Source organism: Oncorhynchus clarkii, chromosome 9 (assembly GCF_045791955.1).
Source record: "Oncorhynchus clarkii lewisi isolate Uvic-CL-2024 chromosome 9, UVic_Ocla_1.0, whole genome shotgun sequence".
NCBI classification, from domain to species: domain Eukaryota; kingdom Metazoa; phylum Chordata; class Actinopteri; order Salmoniformes; family Salmonidae; genus Oncorhynchus; species Oncorhynchus clarkii.
The window spans coordinates 19972178-19990238 of NC_092155.1; the positions used below are offsets into that span (position 1 = coordinate 19972178).

General features: G+C 43.5%; 2 protein-coding genes across 4 annotated transcripts; both read left to right on the plus strand.

The window, feature by feature from the left end:
- Window positions 1–862: 862 nt before the first annotated feature.
- LOC139416046 (UDP glucuronosyltransferase 5 family, polypeptide G1) lies at window positions 863–18003 on the plus strand. 3 transcript variants are annotated; one of them, XM_071164291.1, is made up of 3 exons: window positions 2092–2129; window positions 13458–15139; window positions 17887–18003. In XM_071164291.1, exon 2 carries the CDS (start codon window positions 13471–13473, stop codon window positions 15094–15096), a length of 1626 nt encoding a protein of 541 aa, XP_071020392.1. In that variant the 5' UTR covers window positions 2092–2129; window positions 13458–13470; the 3' UTR covers window positions 15097–15139; window positions 17887–18003. The 3 variants fall into 3 exon arrangements, with proteins under 3 accessions (XP_071020389.1, XP_071020390.1, XP_071020392.1); XM_071164288.1 differs by lacking the exons at window positions 2092–2129; window positions 17887–18003 and adding an exon at window positions 863–940 and having other exon boundaries at window positions 13458–15687; XM_071164289.1 differs by lacking the exons at window positions 2092–2129; window positions 17887–18003 and adding an exon at window positions 1216–1346 and having other exon boundaries at window positions 13458–15687.
- LOC139416048 (G-protein coupled receptor 4-like) lies at window positions 16666–17912 on the plus strand. Its single transcript, XM_071164294.1, has one exon. It carries the CDS (start codon window positions 17016–17018, stop codon window positions 17604–17606), a length of 591 nt encoding a protein of 196 aa, XP_071020395.1. The 5' UTR covers window positions 16666–17015; the 3' UTR covers window positions 17607–17912.
- Window positions 18004–18061: the final 58 nt, after the last annotated feature.

Sequence of the window (18061 nt, forward strand, 5' to 3'; positions counted from 1 at the left end):
CACACCAGCTGTATGTGACCAAGCGGAAAAACCTTTCCAAGCCAAACCATATCATAACTGCTACACACATCCTACACCAATGGCACCATATTAGCTGAAGTAACATTCATAGTCAACATATCTAATAGAACTTACACGTTAGTAAACCCACTACAATCACCTAGTAACGTTAGTGTACAGTCAGTAATCTACTCAGTAAGCAGTTTAGCAGTTACACTGGCAGGCCCTGGTGGCAATAAATTTGTCAAACCAAAAGCTTACTTACTTGGAAGAGTTCTAGTGTTGTGTTGGATAGTCATAGTCAGCTAGCTAACATAGCATCCCTCTGTTTGAGCCGGGTGTTTGAGTAGCCTAAACTAGCTAGCTAGCTGCATTTGCTAGCTAAGTACGTGTTAAGTGAAAGTGAAAACATTTTTGAATACATTTATTTGTTCAAAACTGTTAAACCATTGTCTTTCTCTCTCTTTGAGTCAACTACTCAGTTCATGTCAGTTCATGCTGCAAGAGCTCTGTTAGGTTGGAGGATGTCTCCAGAAGTTGTCATATGGAGGGGGGTGAGAACCATGAGCCTCCTAGGTTTTGTATTGAAGTCAATGTACCCAGAGGAGGACGGAAGCTAGCTGTCCTCTGGCTGTTTCAATCAATTATTTGGTGACGTGAATATATTTATTTATTTTTTATTTTTTTTATATAAAATTCACTGAGGATGGTCGTCCCCTTCCTCCTCTGAGGAGCCCCCACTGGTTCAAAGGCAATTAAATATGTTTTACCTTGGCAATTCACTCTTTAATGGCACACAGATTACACACTCCATTTATACATAGTCTCAGGGCTTAAAGCTCCTCCTTTAACCTGTCTCCTCCCCTTGATCAACAATGATTGAAGTGGATTTAACAGGTGACATCAATACGGGATCAAAGCTTTCACCTGGATTCACCTGGTGAGTCTATGTCATGTTTTGTACATTTTGACATTTCTTTCGTATAGAGAATTGACCTGAAAGTCTCACTTATGTGATGTTGGGTTGAACAAAGTAATATAGAGATTCCACATAGATTTTGGCATCAAGTAGGTACTGTTTCGCTCTTCTGTCCATGGCTGGAGTGTCCTTGTTGCTGTGCGCATAGTTGGTCAAGGTCCATTTAGAACAACACCCTCTGTCACATTTAACCATGATGTTATTTGCTCTGTGTTAACTTTCGCTGTCATGCTAAACTGAACCCTACTGTGCTGGCTCGGATGTTTTCGTTTCACATTGTCCTTTCCAGTAACTATAGTGTGGTGGACGCGTAACCTGGCAAGTAGGCCTACAGTGCAGCTTGGCTTGGCTCAGTAGAGTGAAAAGGGTATGTGTATGCAATATCTTAGACATCTTGCCAGTCAGACATTTAACTTTGAAAAGGCATTGTTCCTTAGATATTTAAGTCATTGCCGTGTATAGATGATGAAATAGAGCTGTGAGTCATAAGACACATTTGACTTGACAACATTTTTACAACTCTGCACTTTATTGAACATGAAATGGATAACCGTGATGGCTTACTCAGACATTAGCAGTGATAGTTCAACGGCTTCAGTACATACCCCTCCATACAATTTGATCTTCAATTATGACTTTCTAAATGGTGATATAGTATGCTAAAATGAATGGATCTAGTAAAAATGTAACAAAATATTAATTGGGAATTGACTTTCTTTCATACTGCATTTCCTCAATCAGCGTACACATATGAGGTACCAGTAGGCCTACAGATATAGTAACTGCAGAAATTAAACATCTTTAAGGTCTACAACTTCTACAAACAGTTAAAACCATAAAAAGCTTACTAATGGCTTCCATGTGAAATAAACAACACTCAAAGTTGATTCTTATTAAATGGGCAACCCTACAAATCCCTTCCACCATGGGGGGTGAGGAGCTCAATGTTCTTTACCCGGCTGCTTAGAATACAAACTGTCCCCCCGAACATGGCATTCCTCCCTCATCTTCCTTATCTAACTCAGAGGAGGAGTTAGTTGGTTGTTTGTTGGTGTGATGCTCGATTATAAAAACCAGTCCATCTGGGATCTTGTGTATTAACTAGCGACGAGGAAGAGGACAAGGGACCGTCTTTGTGTTACAGGTCACAGTGAGTTTATCATGTCTTTCACTAAACACTAACTGTGCTTCTCAGTGAAACTGAGACTGGCTATCCGTGCACACTGCTGCTACCGTGATATGATGAGAGTGAACTTGAAGAAGTAGGCATAGATATATTGTATCGCTCTATGTATTGTATCTCACTATATGTTCTGTAAGTTTGGATTACCATAGTTTCTATTGCCTTGTTAGGCAAAAACATCACATAGTTACCATATATTGTTGTAGTAAAAAATATTTTAATAAGAATCTTTCAAAAAGAAACCAATATGCATGCATTTTGCTTTACGGAAAGATGTACATTTTTATACGGATCATTTTTCAACCGGATATTAGCATAACATATGATAAAAGGCTGGACGCTCCATGACTTTTAGAGATTATGAAATAACCATAATAATCATCCAAAGTAATATACTGAATTGAGGGGAATAATTTCTAAATGATGCACAGCATACTGTGAGAGAGTGGAGCCAGTTGATGCTGATGGATTCTAGTTCAGAACCCTGTGTAAACCTCCAGTACAGACTATCAACAGCTTATTGTGAAATAGACAAATTACTTATTTGAAATTCGTGACAGGCACATGAAAAAGTACACTGTGTGTATTAGACAATTTTTATGCCAACATTACATTATTTTCTTTCTTCATATTGCATTTGTGTACATTACACAAATTTCAATTTGTTGTGGCTAACGTTAGCTAGGTGTCTAATGTTAGCTAAGGGGCTAACATTAACTAGGCTAGGGGTTAATGTTAGGGTTAGGTTTAGGAGCTAAGGTTAGGTAACCTGCTGGCTAAGTAGTTAAAGGGTTAAGGTTAGTGTTAGGAGTTAGGTTAAAGGGTTAAGGTTAGGGTTATGGGAAGGGTTAGCTAACATGCTAAGTAAATGCAAAGTTGATAATTAGCTAAAATGCAAAAGTTTTCCGTGATGAGATTCAAACACACAACCGTTGGGTTCCTAAACGTTCACATTATACAGCAATCTTTCCTGTCTTAAGTAACCTAATGTCTTTATCTGTGCAATGTACACAAAATAGTGTACTACACATGTAAACATATACTTTGATGTGATGACTTGCAGCAGGGAAGGGCAGCAGATAAACATGATAAACCAATGACCTGTGGTGAGGTCAGTAGCTGAGTAAGCACTGGCTATTATCAAAGCCAGATTTACTCACAAATAAACAAATTTCACCATACAACATAACTTCAACAACCAGAGTGACATAGGCTATTATTAACTGATATTGACAAACAATTTTTACCAAAATGTAAATACAAATGTAGCCAAGATACACAAGCAATAGCCTCTGATACACTGCTCAACTCAGCTCAGTCGTAGACCAATGTATCATCCACAGTTACAACTGATAGGTGGCACTAAAAGACCAATATATAGACACATTTCATCTGAAGAATTCGCAATGCAAACTCCATAGCATTTCACAACTGATTTACAATTATTCCAATGTGCGGCGCAAGCAAACACACACAATAATTGTACTATGTGAAATATGCTTAAACTCTTACAGTGCATTCAGAAAGTATTCAGACCCCTTCACTTTTTCCACATTTTGTTGTTACAGCCTTATTCTAAAATAATTTTTCAAATTGATTTTTTTGCACCTCAACCTACACACAATATCACATAATGACAAATCAAAAAGTAGTGTAGACATTTTTTCAAGTGTATTTAAAATTAAAAACTTAAATATTACATTTACAGAAGTATTCAGACCCTTTACTCAGTACTTTATTGAAGCACATTTGGCAGCGATTACAGCCTCGAGTCTTCTGAGGTATGACACTACACGCTTGGCACACCTGTATTTGGGGAGTTTCTCCCATTCTTCTCTGCACAACCTCTCAAGCTCTGTCAGGTTGGATTGGGAACGTCACTGCACAGCTATTTCCAGGTCTCTCCAGAGATGTTCGATCAGGTTCAAGTCCTGGCTCTGACTGGACCACTCAAGGACATTCAGAGACTTGTCCCAAAGCCACTCCTGCATTGTCTTGGCTGTGTGCTTAGGGTCGTTGTCCTGTTGGAAGGTGAACCTTTGCCCCAGCCTGAGGTCCTGAGCGCTCTGGAGCAAGTTTTCATCAAGGATCTCTCTGTACTTTGCTCCATTCATCTTTCCCTCGATCCTGACTAGTCTCCCCCTGCCACTGAAAAACATCCCCACAGCACGATGCTTCCACCACATGCTTAACCGTAGGGATGGTGCCAGGCTTCCTCCAGATGTGATGCTTAGAATTCAGGCCAAATAGTTCAATCTTGTTTTCATCAGACCAAAGAATCTTGTTTCTCATGGTCTGAGAGTCCTTTAGGTGCCTTTTTGCAATCTCTAAGCGGGCTGCCATGTTCATTTCACTGAGGAGTGGCTTCCGTCTGGCCACTCTACCTTAAAGACCTGATTGGTGGAGTGCTGCAGAGATGGTTGTCTTTCTGGAAGGATCTCCCATCTCTACAAAGGAACTCTAGAGCACCCTCAGAGAGTGACAATCTGGTTCTTTGTCACCTCCCTGACCAAGGCCCTTCTCCTCCAATTGCTCAGTTTGGCCGGCCGGCAAACTCTAGGAAGAGTCTTGGTGGTTCCAAACTTCTTCCATTTAGGAATGATGGAGGCCACTGTGTTCTTGGGGACATTCAATGCTGCAGACATTTTTTGATACCCAGACAATTCCTTTGACCTCATGGCTTGGTTTTTGCTCTGACATGCACTGTCAACTTTGGGACCTTATATAGACAGGTGTGTGCCTTTCAAATCATGTCCAATCAATGGAATTTACCACAGGTGGAATCCAATCAAGTTGTAAAAATATCTCAAGGATGATAAATGGAAACAGGATGCACCTCAGCTCAATTTCGAGTCTCATAGCAAAGGCTCATTCTACAACAATGAAAACAAAATAAAGTAAAAATCTATTAAAAAAAATACATTATTTACATATGTATTCAACTTATGTATAAAAACACATTTTTTTAAACATTTCTAAAAACGTATTTTCGCTTTGTCATGTGGTATTGTGTGTAGATTGAGGATTTATTTAATCTATTTAATCAATTTTAGAACAAGGCTGTAACGTAACAAAATGTGGAAAAAGTAAAGGGTAGACCTAAATGAATACTTTCCATGTGGACTTTATATTAGAAATAAGGTTTGAACAAATATTCCATATCAAAATGTGTAAATAGTTTAAAAAATGCAGGTAAAAGCGTCAAACTGTCCCATTAAAATTAAATTCTAGCTTGATAAATCAAATGCATTCACAGGGATGTTGTCTATTCTCATGATTCAACAGAAGGATAATCCACAAATTGCAAAAGAACATGCATTTAGGTCTACCTTTACTTTTAAATTAAGTCCCATTCCCACTGTATATACAAAGCAAAAGTACATGTCCAAGAGGTCTAAAAGTCAGGGTAAAAACTATGAATTTGTTATGATATTTCAAACAAGTCTACAGTGCAGTACTAACTGTTCGTCTGCCCGACAGCTAGCAATGAGGGAGATGGTGGTTGCCTTGACTGTCATGCCACGTGTTGTATGCTGCCTCTGTCTGGTCTTAACTTTCATTATATTTGACGTTCCACTCTTCGAACCCTGCAAAAGGCACATTACATGATGATTCCAACTTTGAAAATGATTTGAGGCATCCATTTGTCATGTTGTTTTTGCTAGCTACAGTTGAGGTCCACATACACGCTAGCCAAATACATTTAACCTCAGTTTTCACAAATCCTGACATTTAATCCAAGTAAGAATTCCCTGCCTTAAGTCAGTTAGGATCACCACTTTGTTTTAAGAATGTGAAATGTCAGAAAAATAGTAGAGAGAACTATTTATTACAGCTTTTATTTCTTTCATTACATTCTCAGTGTGTCAGAAGTTTACATACACTCAATTAGCATTTGGTAGCATTGCCTTTAAATTGTTTAACTTGAGTCAAACGTTTCGGGAAGCCTTCCACAAGCTTTCCACAATACGTTGGGTAAATTTTGGCCCATTCCTCCTGACAAAGCTGGTGTAGGCCTCCTTGCTCGCACACGCTTTTTCAGTTCTGGCCACAACTTTTCTACAGGACTGAGGTCAGGGCTTTGTGATGGCCACTCCAATACCTTTACTTTGTTGTCCCTATGCCATTTCGCCACAACTTTGGAAATCAAATGTATTTATATAGCCCTTCTTACATCAGCTGATATATCAGTGCTGTACAGAAACCCAGCCTAAAACCCCAAACATCAAGCAATGCAGGTGTAGAAGCACAGTGGCTAGGAAAAACTCCCTAGAAAGGCCAAAACCTAGGAAGAAACCTAGAGAGGAACCAGGCTATGATGGGTGGCCAGTCCTCTTCTGGCTGTGCCGGGTGGAGATTATAACAGAGCATGGCCAAGATGTTCAAATGTTCTTAAATGACCAGCATAGTCAAACAATAATAATCACAGTAGTTGTCGAGGGTGCAACAAGTCAGCACCTCAGGAGTAAATGTCAGTTGTCTTTTCATAGCCGATCATTAAGAGTATCTCTACCGCTCCTGCTGTCTCAAGAGAGTTGAAAACAGCAGGTCAGGGACAGGTAGCACATCCGGTGAACAGGTCAGGGTTCCATAGCCGCAGGCAGAACAGTTGAAACGAGCAGCAGCACGGTCAGGCGGACTGGGGACAGCAAAGAGTCATCATGCCAGGTAGTCCTGAGGCATGGTCCTAGGGCTCAGGTCCTCTGAGAGAGAGAATGAAAGAAAGAGAGAAAGAGAGAATTAGAGAGAGCATACTTACATTCACACAGGACACTGGATAAGACAGGAGAAATACTCCAGATATAACAGACTATAACAGCCCCCCGACACAAACTACTGCAGCATAAATACTGGCGGCTGAGACAGGAGGGGTCAGGAGACACTGTGGCCCCATCCCATGATACCCCCGGACAGGGCCAAACAGGCAGGATAACCCCACCCACTTTGCCAAAGCACAGCCCCCACACCACTAGAGGGATATCTTCAACCCCCAAATTACCATCCTGAGACAAGGCCGAGTATAGATCACAAAGATCTCCGCCACGGCACAACCCAAGGGGGGGGGCGCCAACCCAGACAGGAAGACCACGTCAGCGACTCAACCCACTCAAGTGACGCACCCCTCCTAGGGACGGCATGAAAGAGCACCAGTAAGCCAGTGCCTCAGCCCCTGTAATAGGGTTAGAGGCAGAGAATCCCAGTGGAGAGAGGGGAACCGGCCAGGCAGAGACAGCAAAAAAGCTGTCCTTGAAACAGTCTTGATATGTTCGTCAAAAGAGAGATCAGGGTGCAGAGTAACACAGAGGTCCTTCAGTTTTATTTGAGACTGTACAACCATCAAGATTACTTGTCAGATTCAACAGAAGATCTCTTTGTTTCTTGGGACCTAGAACAAGCATCTCTGTTTTGTCCGAGTTTAAAAGTAGAAAGTTTGCAGCCATCCACTTCCTTATGTAGAAACACAGGCTTCTTGCGAGGGAAATTTTGGGGCTTCACCATGTTTCATTGAAATGTATAGCTGTGTGTCATCTGCATTAGCAGTGAAAGTTAACATTATGTTTTCGAATGACATCCCCAAAAGGTAAAATATATAGTGAAAACAATAGTGGTCCTAAAACGGAACCTTGAGGAACACCGAAATTTACAGTTGATTTGTCAGAGGACAAACCCTTCACAGAGACAAATTGATATCTTTCTGACAGATAAAATCTAAACCAGGCCAGAACTTGTCCGTGTAGACCAATTTGGGTTTCCAATCTCTCCAAACCAATGTGGTGATCGATGGTATCAAAAGCAGCACTAGGAGCACGAGGACAGATGCAGAGCCTCGGTCTGATGCCATTAAAAGGTAATTTACCACCTTCACAAGTGCAGTCTCAGTGCTACGATGGGGTCTAAAACCAGACTGAAGCATTTTGTATACATTGTTTGTCTTCAGGAAGGCAGCGAGTTGCTGCGCAACAGCTTTTTCAAACATTTTTGAGAGGAATTGAAGATTCGATATAGGCCGATAGTTTGTTATATTTTCTGGGTCAAGGTTTGGCTTTTTCAAGAGAGGCTTTATTACTGCCACTTTTAGTGAGTTTGGTACACATCGGGTGGATAGAGTTGCGTTTATTATGTTCAACATAGGAGGGCCAAGCACAGGAAGCAGCTCTTTCAGTAGTTTAGTTGGAATAGCGTCCAGTATGCAGCTTGAAAGTTTAGAGGCCATGATTATTTTCATCATTGTGTCAAGAGATAGTACTAAAACACTTATGTGTCTCCCTTGATCCTAGGTCCTGGCAGAGTTGTGCTCAGGACAACTGAGCTTTGGAGGAATACGCAGATTTAAAGAGGAGTCTGTAATTTGCTTTCTAATGATCATGATCTTTTCCTCAAAGTTCATGAATTTATTACTGCTGAAGTGAAAGCCATCCTGTCTTGGGGAATGTTGCTTTTTAGTTAGCTTTGAGACAGTATCAAAAATACATTTCGTATTGATCTTATTTTCTTCAATTAAGTTGGAAAAATAGGATGATTGAGCAGCAATGAGGGCTCTTCGATACTGCACGGTACTGTCTTTCCAAGCTAGTCAGAAGACTTCCAGTTTGGTGTGGCGCCATTTCCGTTCCATTTTTCTGGAAGCTTGCTTCAGAGCTCGGGTATTTTCTGTAAACCAGGGAGCTAGTTTCTTATGACAAATGTTTTTAATTTAGGGGTGCAACTGCATCTAGGGTATTGCGCAAGGTTAAATTGAGTTCCTCAGTTTTTTGTCCTCTGGCGTCCTTGGGTAGGGAGAGGGAGTCTGGAAGGGCATCAAGGAATCTTTGGGTTGTCTGAGAATTTATAGCACAACTTTTGATGCGCCTTGGTTTTGGGGTCTGAGCAGATTATTTGTTGCGATTGCAAACGTAATAAAATGGTGGTCCGGTTATGAGGAAAAACATTAAGATCCACAACATTTATTCCATGGGACAAAACTAGGTCCAGAGTATGACTGTGGCATTGAGTAGGTCTGGAGACATGTCGGACAAAACCCACTGAGTCGATGATGGCTCCGAAAGCCTTTTGGAGTGGGTCTGTGGACTTTTCCATGTGAATATCTAAATCACCAAAGATTAGAATATTATCTGCTATGACTACAGGGTCCGATAGGAATTCAGGGGTCTCAGTAAGGAACGCTGTATATGGCCCAGGAGGCCTGTAAACAGTAGCTATAAAAAGTGATTGGGTAGGCTGCATAGATTTCATGACTAGAAGCTCAAAAGACGAAAACAGCGGGGTTTTTTGTAAATTTAAATTTGCTATCGTAAATGTTTACAACACCTCCGCCTTTGCGGGATGCACAGGTGATATGGTCACTAGTGTAACCAGGAGGTGAGGCCTCATTTAACACAATAAATTCATCAGGCTTAAGCCATGTTTCAGTCAGGCCAATCACATCAAGATTATGATCAGTGATTAGTTCATTAACGATAACTGCCTTGGAAGTGAGGGATCTAACATTAAGTATCCCTATTTTGAGTTATGAGGTATCACGATCTCTTTCAATAATGGCAGGAATGGAGGAGGTCTTTATTCTTGTGAGATTGCTAAGGCTAACACCGCCATGTTTAGTTTTGCCCAACCTAGGTCGAGGCACAGACACGGTCTCAATGGGGATAGCTGAGCTGACTACACTGACTGTGCTAGTGGCAGACTCCACTAAGCTGGCAGGCTGGCTAACAGCCTGCTGCCTGGCCTGCACCCTATTTCATTGTGGAGTTAGAGCCCTGTCTATGTTGGTAGATAAGATGAGATCACCCCTCCAGCTAGGATGGAGTCTGTCACTCCTCAACAGGCCATGCTTGGTCCTGTTTGTGGGTGAGTCCCAGAAAGAGGGCCAATTATCTACAAATTCTATCTTTTGGGAGGGGCAGGAAACAGTTTTCAACCAGTGATTGAGTTGTGAGACTCTGCTGAAGACCTCATCACTCCCCCGAACTGGGAGGGGGCCAGAGACAATTACTCGATGCCGACACATCTTTCTAGCTGATTTAAACGTTGAAGCTATGTTGCGCTTGGTGACCTCTGACTGTTTCATCCTAACATCGTTGGTGCCGACGTGGATAACAATCTCTCTATACTCGCCAGTTTTAGCTTTAGCCAGCACCATCTTCAGATTAGCCTTAACGTCGGTAGCCCTGCCCCCTGGTAAACAGTGTATGATCTCTGGATGATTCATTTTAAGTCTAATACTGCGGATAATGGAGTCGCCAATGACTAGAGTTTTCAATTTGTCAGAGCTAATGGTGGGAGCATTCGGTGTCTCATCCCGTAATGGGATGAGTAGAGGAGGCTCGGCCTCTGACTCTCTGCTTAAATGGGAAGAACCGGTTGAAAGTTTGTTGGCTGAATGAGCGACACCGGTTGAGCATTCCTACAGCATTTCCCTCCAGAAGCCATGAGAAAGTTGTCCGGCTGCGGGGATCGTGCAAGAGGATTTATACTACTATCTGTACTTACTGGTGGCACAGACGCTGTTTTATCCTTTCCTACACTGAAATTACCCTTGCCTAACGATTGCATCTGAAGCTGGGCTGTCAGCGCAGCTATCCTCACCGTAAGGCGATCGTTCTCCTGTATATTATGAGTACAGCGACTGCAATTAGAAGGCATCATGTTAATGTTACTACTTATCTTTGGCTGTTGGAAGTCCTGACGAACCATGTCCAGATAAAACGTCCGGAGTGAAAAGTTGAATGAAAAAAAGTTGAGGGAAAAACTAAAAATATAAACTAATTAAAGTTGAGCAAAGTAAAGTTGGCAACAAACGCACAGCAGCACGTAAACAAGTCTGCAAGTTGTGACCATATGCTTGGGGTCATTGTCCATTTGGAAGACCCATTTGCGACCAAGCTTTAACTTCCTGACTGATGTCTTGAGATGTTGCTTCAATATATCCACGTAATTTTCCTTCCTCATGTTGCCATCTATTTTGTGAAGTGCACCAGTCCCTTCTGCAGCAAAGCACCCCCACAAAATGATGCTGCCACCCCCATGCTTCACGGTTTGGATGGTGTTCTTCAGCTTGCAATCCTCTCCCTTTTTCCTCCAAACATAACAATGGGCATTCTGGCTAAAAACAGTTCTATTTTTGTTTCATCAGACCAGAGGTAATTTCTCCAAAAAGTACGATCTTTGTCCCCATGTGCAATTGCAAACCGTAGTCTGGCTGTTTTTGGGCGGTTTTTGAGCAGTGGCTTCTTCCTTGCTGAGCGGCCTTTCAGGTTATGTCGATTTTTACTGTGGATATAGATACTTTTGTACCTATTCCTCCAGCATCTTCACAAGGACCTTCTTGCCACAGCTCGCATTGATGTGCCATCCTGGATGAGCTGCACTACCTGAGCCACTTGTGTGGGTTGTAGACTCCATCTCATGCTACCACTAGAGTGAAAGCACCGCCAGCATTCAAAAGTGACCAAAACATCAGCCAGGAAGCATAGGAACTGAGAAGTGGTCTGTGGTCACCACCTGCAGAATCACTCCTTTATTGGGGGTGTCTTGCTAATTGCCTATAATTTCCACCTGTTGTCCATTCCATTTGCACAACAGCATGTGAAATCTATTGTCAATCAGTGTTGCTTCCTAAGTGGACAGTGTGATTGACTTGGAGTTACATTGTGTTGTTTAAGTGTTCCCTTTATTTTTTTGAGCAGTGTACATCCACAGGTCCACTCAAATGATGTCAATTAGCCTATCAGAAGCTTCTAAAGCCATGACATCATTTTCTGGAATTGTCCAAGCTGTTTAAAGGCCCAGTCAAATTAGTGTATGTAAACTTCTGACCCACTGGAATTGTAATACAGTGAATTATAAGTGAAATAATCTGTCTGTAAACAATTTTTGTGAAAATGACTTGTGTCATGCAAAAAGTAGATGTCCTATCTGTCTTGCCAAAACTAGTTTGTTAACAAGACATTTGTGGAGTGGTTTAAAAATGTGTTTTAACCTCTAGTGACACCCCATCCTGGGTCCGGGAGCGTAATCATCGACTGACACTAATTAACATAACGCAACGGACATAAATATTACTAGAAAATATTCCTATTCATGAAAATCACAAGTGAAATATATTGAGACACAGCTTAGCCTTTTGTTAATCACCCTGTCATCTCAGATTTTCAAAATATGCTTTACAGCCAAAGCAAGACAAGTATTTGTGTAAGTTTATTGATAGCCTAGCATAGTATTATGTCCAGCTAGCAGCAGGTAACTTGGTCACGAAAATCAGAAAAGCAATCAAATTAAATAGTTTATCTTTGATGAGCTTCGGATGTTTTCACTCATGAGACTCCCAGAGCCAATGTTCCTTTTTCCAAAAATATTATTTTTGTAGGCGAAATAGCTCCGTTTGTTCTTCACGTTTGGCTGAGAAATCGACCGGAAATTGCGGTCACGAAAACTCTGAAAAATATTCCAAATTAGCTCCATTATATCGACAGAAACATGGCAAATGTTGTTTATAATCAATCCTCAAGGTGTTTTTCAAATATCTATTCAATAATATATCCACCGGGACAATTGGTTTTTCAGTAGGACCGATTGAAAAAATGGCTACCTCTGTATTTTACGCGAGAATCACTCTGACAGCCATCAGGTGACCACTTACACAATGTAGCCGCTTACGGGTATTCTTTAACATAAATGCGTAAAACTACTTCACAATGCTGTAGACACCTTGGGGAATACGTAGAAAAAGTAATCTGGTTGATAGCCCATTCACTGCTCAATAGGGACGCATTGGAACGCAGAGCTTTCAAAACACGAGGCACTTCCGGATTGGATCTGCCCATAGTGGTACGAGGTGGTGACAACTCTGTTGAGAATACATCATATCGTGCATCTACTGTGTGGCTTGATGCTTCATTCTCACAGTAGCATAACATGGGAATACTGTTTCCACACAATGTAAGAAAATGTCCCCCTCCCTTCCTTCATAACAGTTTTATCTAGTGTTTCAGCATGTACAGCTTTAGAAAATAACCCAGTGGACATTTGGACATCTGCCAATTGCAGAGGCTGACATGTCGACTATGGAATTTATTTTGTACAGAAAAGACAATACCTCGATAAAGCTACTTTATAGTCAGACCATGTAATCTCTTTCTCAGTCCTTGCATTCTGTATGCTAAAACTGCTCATGAAAATAAAACCATTTCTATTGTATACTTTTTCTAAATATAACATATACTATCGTGGAGAAGAGAAGAGAGAACATTTTCCTGAGATCGTAAACAAACATGTTTTTTTCTTGTTGTTTGTTCCCAGCTCCAATGACGTAATGGGCATGTGCGGTGGAACAGCGGTGGTCCTTCGACGAATACTCTGCCTCCTCCTCCTCATCTTAATTCGGGGTTGCCGCAGTAACGGCAGTGGGGGAGGTAGAATCCTGGTCTTCCCAGAGGATGGCAGCCACTGGCTCAACATGGAGGTTATCCTCCGAGAGCTCCATTCCAGAGGTCACAACCTCACCGTGCTGCGCTCTGCCAAGAGCTGGTACATTCCCCAGAATTCCCCTGTCTACACCTCTATCACCGTGAACCCTGCTCCTCCTCCGGCGGGCGAGGACCTGGGTCCTAACTTCTACACCATCCTGATGCAGCGCTCACTGAAACTCCGCAGGATGTTACCGGTCCTCCGTTTCCTGGAGCAGCAGAAGGACACGGCGGCCATGTTGATGATGTTTCACAGCGAGGCACTCTGCATGATCTCCACCATCTTGGATGACTCCGTCCTCGTCGCCAAACTGAGGGTGTCCAGATTCGACCTGATGCTCACCGACCCTGCCTTCCCTGCTGGAGTGCTCCTGGCCCAATACCTAGGCATGCCCATGGTTTATAATGTCCGCTGGCTCAACGCAGGCGAGGCCCACATGACTGTCGCCCCCACGCTGCCCTCCTATGTTCCGATGTACAACTCCCTGTTCAGCGATAATATGGACCTCCTGCAGAGGACAGAGAACTTCCTGCGTTACCTGGTCATCCTCCTCCAGGAACACCTGGTCATCCTGCCACTCTACGTCAACCTGCTCCAACGTCACTTCCCCCCTGGTGCTGACCTGCTCTCCATGCAGCGCTCAGCAGACGTGTGGCTGATGCGGGTGGACTTTGTCTTTGAGTTCCCGCGGCCTACCATGCCCAATGTGGTCTATGTGGGGGGCTTCCAGTGCCGTCCAGCTGAGCCACTTCCTGCTGACCTGGAGGCCTTCATGCAGAGCTCTGGAAAGCACGGGGTGGTGGTCATGTCTCTGGGAACGCTGGTGTCTGCCCTGCCTAAGGAGGTGACCGAAGCAGTGGCCCAAGCCTTTGCCAAGCTGCCCCACAAGGTGGTGTGGAGGTTCCTGGGAGAAAGACCAATTTCCCTGGGGAACAACACCCTGCTACTGGACTGGCTCCCCCAGAACGACCTCCTGGGCCACCCCAAAACCCGCGCCTTCGTGGCTCACGGAGGCACCAACGGCCTGTATGAGGCCATCTACCACGGGGTCCCTGTGCTGGGCCTGCCGCTCCTCTTCGACCAGTTTGACAATGTCCTGCGGCTGCGGGTGCGCGGGGTGGCACGGGTGCTGGAGGCCGCCACTCTCACCACAGAGGACTTCCTGGAGGCCCTAAGGGATGTGCTGGAGAATAAGTCCTACCGCCACAACATGCAGAAGCTCTCTGGCCTGCACCGCGACACGCCCCTGTCCCCGCTCGCCAGTGCCACCTTCTGGATTGAGTACGTGATGAGGAACGGTGGAGCGTCCCACCTGCGCACCGAAGCCTACAGCCTGCCCTGGTACTCCTACCACAGCCTGGACGTGGCGGCGCTGCTCCTGGCCCTCAGCGGGGCCTCTCTCTGGGCCTCAGTCTATGTCTGCAGCAGGCTGTGCTGCAGGAGCTCCAGGAGGAAGACCAAGCTGGAATGAGACATGAATCTAAAGATGGGCCAAGATGGGTATTTTAGATGTTGTACGTATTTGACCATCAATTGGCACTTTTCTGTCAACGATTTTAAAAATTGCTCAAAAGAATCTTGAGAAAATTTTTACAAATTCAAAAAATAACTCCAAAGCCCACCATAAATACATAATAACATTAAAGGGAAGTACATGACTCAATAAAAACTGATGAAAAGTTATTTATATTCAGACTGGCCTTAGGGAATGTGGTGCCATGGAACTGTCAGATTACATATTGGATTTCAGTCTGGTGAGGGAAAGTACAAGATGACAAAGATAACAATCTCCTCTCTATGATATCATGTGTTAAAAATACAGCCTAGCCAACATTGTCTCACACTCCCATTCTCCTCAAACAATTTGAATTGTGTAGTCGTAGCTTTTCCCTGTGCCTGAGCTACAAAGTAATCTTAGTGTAAATTATGACTATACTGTATACCACAGTCGTACACAGTCGACAAATATGTTTGTTCAAAGGAAAAATATGTCATACCCATACTTTTCCACCTAAAAGCCCCAGTAAGAAGTCTCAATAAAGATGTAATTACTGTCATCCGAGTACAGTCAATTGACATTACACACTCTCCTTTTTCTGTTGAGTGTTGAGCGGTGTGCGTTGTGTTGCATTTACACTGTCTCTTTGATAGGATGTAATCTCAGCCTGTCAGTTGCTTCCTCCTCCTTCTCCGGTGCAGAGGCTGATCCTCTCATCACATGGCCTCTGTGGCCTGTTATCTCTGCTTTCTGACACAGAAACACAGAAACACACACACGCAGTGAGAGGCATCCATTGTTTAAGAGAAGACAAAGGGGAAATATGTTATGTTACAGAATATTTGTTTCTTAAATGCTTTGCCTTAGTTTCCCCAACCATGAGAAATGGTCACAAATTCATAGATTGTTACAAGAATACCATCCATAAAGCACTTAGAATTTTTCCCTTCCTTCCCTACACTCATAAAACCTGTCTCCTTCTCACTCAATTTTTTTCCTCCTCTAACGGTGAGAGAACGAGGGAAAAGGGAGAAAGAGGGCGGAGAGGAGTGAGTGTTTTTGTTCAGGAAAAGAAAGGGGTTCTCCTGCGGTTCTCAGGATGCTGCCCTTAAAGCCTGGAAAAGTGGGCTTCCTGTCCAGGGTAACAATCAGAGAATAGACAAGGCCCTGAGGATTATGACGCTGTGTTCCTTCAGCAGCAGACACACTTTGTGTTGTACACTAAGCAGCTGGAGGGAAGAAGAGGTTTGTGGAACGATTTCTACTGCATGGATTTTTAGAGCTGTATGGGTGAGGTGAATGAAAAGATTCTCAAAATAAGTTGTTTTCTTGGCCATTTTTTTTTCTTCTCTTTTTTGATGCTTAAATTGTATGGGTTTCACTTTTAATCTCATGCTCCAATGCAACTGTTGTACATAGTACAATACTGTACATGCTTGTGTAATGTTCTGATTTAATGTTGTAGAAATGCTGTACTAATCTTGTCATGATCCTCCTATCATCTTCATCCTTCTCCTCCCCAGGTTTTCCACCAGGATTTGAGATCACTGGATCCTAAGCAGAATGACATTTGCGTGATGAATACCTGACTCTAGGAACCAATAGAAACAATATGGACATATCACATGCATATGAATTTATAGATTTTATGAATGATTTGGATTAGAAAACTTCCTCTGTCGAGTGCATCTATTTCCACCTTTTCTTTTAGAAGTATTGCATTTATGAATGAATTGAATGGATATAAATCCAGAGACTGTCACACCACTGTCTCTCTCTGGGAATATAGATTTGCACCAGAGGGTGAAATAAGCACCTGTGTACTGTAGTACCTGGTTTCTTGTCAAGGGACATTGAGGGTATCCCCCCTCACCCAGAGACTGTCAGAGACCATGTCCAACAGCAATGACAGCTGCAACCTCCCCCTGAACACCGACACACTTGGTCTCACCTACATCTACAGCCTGGCCTTCTCACTGGGTCTCCCTTGCAACCTGCTGTCTCTCTGGGGACTGTACCAACTGGGCCGTTCCGGTGGGGGTGGCTGTCAGCTGGTCTATATCCTCAACCTGCTGCTCTCGGACCTCCTCCAGCTCCTCACCCTCCCTCTCTGGATCCTCTATCTCCAGGGGGCGCACCGCTGGCCCTACGGCCGCCCCGCCTGCGAGTTCGTGGGCTATGTCTTCTACGTCAACGTCTACGCTAGCGTGGTGTTCCTCTGTATCATCGCATTGGACCGTTGCCTGGCGATAGTACACCCGTTGAGTAGTCGTGGCGTTCGGACCGTGCGGGTGGCGTCGGCATTGGGGGTGGCGGTCTGGACACTGACCTTTCTGTTCTGTTTGGGCGGGCTTCTTCCGTCAGTGTTTGATGCGGAGAGGCTGTTGTGTCTGGAGCAGTACCCCGTCAGCCTCAGATATGCTCACTTTAAGATTGCTACGGTTGTCATGGGGTTCCTGCTGCCCTGTGGTATACTGGGGTGAGTGGGAAACGGAGTATGAAGTATGCTTGGCTGACATGTTATGTGTAATTGCATAAAGAAATGGAGGAGTGTGGTCTGCACTCTGCATCTACATGTGTCCGTCGATAATGCTTTGATAAATATGAAGTGAACACTATAAACAACTTTATATTAACATGTCACATTACATGCAAAAGGATGTGTCAATGAGAGGAGTCTTGTTAAGTCACATCTAACATATATATCTGACATGACCTTTGACCTTGGCCTCTGTATCTCTCTCCCGCACCCTCCCCTTACAGCTACACTTCCGCCCGCATAGGAGTGACTCTCCATCACTCGCCATCCGTCTCCGACCAGGGCCGTCACAAAATCACAGGCATCCTCATCGTCATCACCGTCATCTTCATCGTCGTCTTTGGACCCTACCACCTCATCGGGGGGTACCGTTTCGTCTCCTTGCTCCTCACAGATGAC

Coding starts and splice junctions, on each gene's coding strand:
- LOC139416046 (XM_071164288.1), top strand. CDS start 876: ATGATTGAAGTGGATTTAACAGGTGACATCAATACGGGATCAAAGCTT. Junction 941..13,457: donor CTTTCACCTGGATTCACCTG/GTGAGTCTATGT, acceptor GTTTGTTCCCAG/CTCCAATGACGTAATGGGCA.
- LOC139416048 (XM_071164294.1), top strand. CDS start 17,016: ATGTCCAACAGCAATGACAGCTGCAACCTCCCCCTGAACACCGACACA.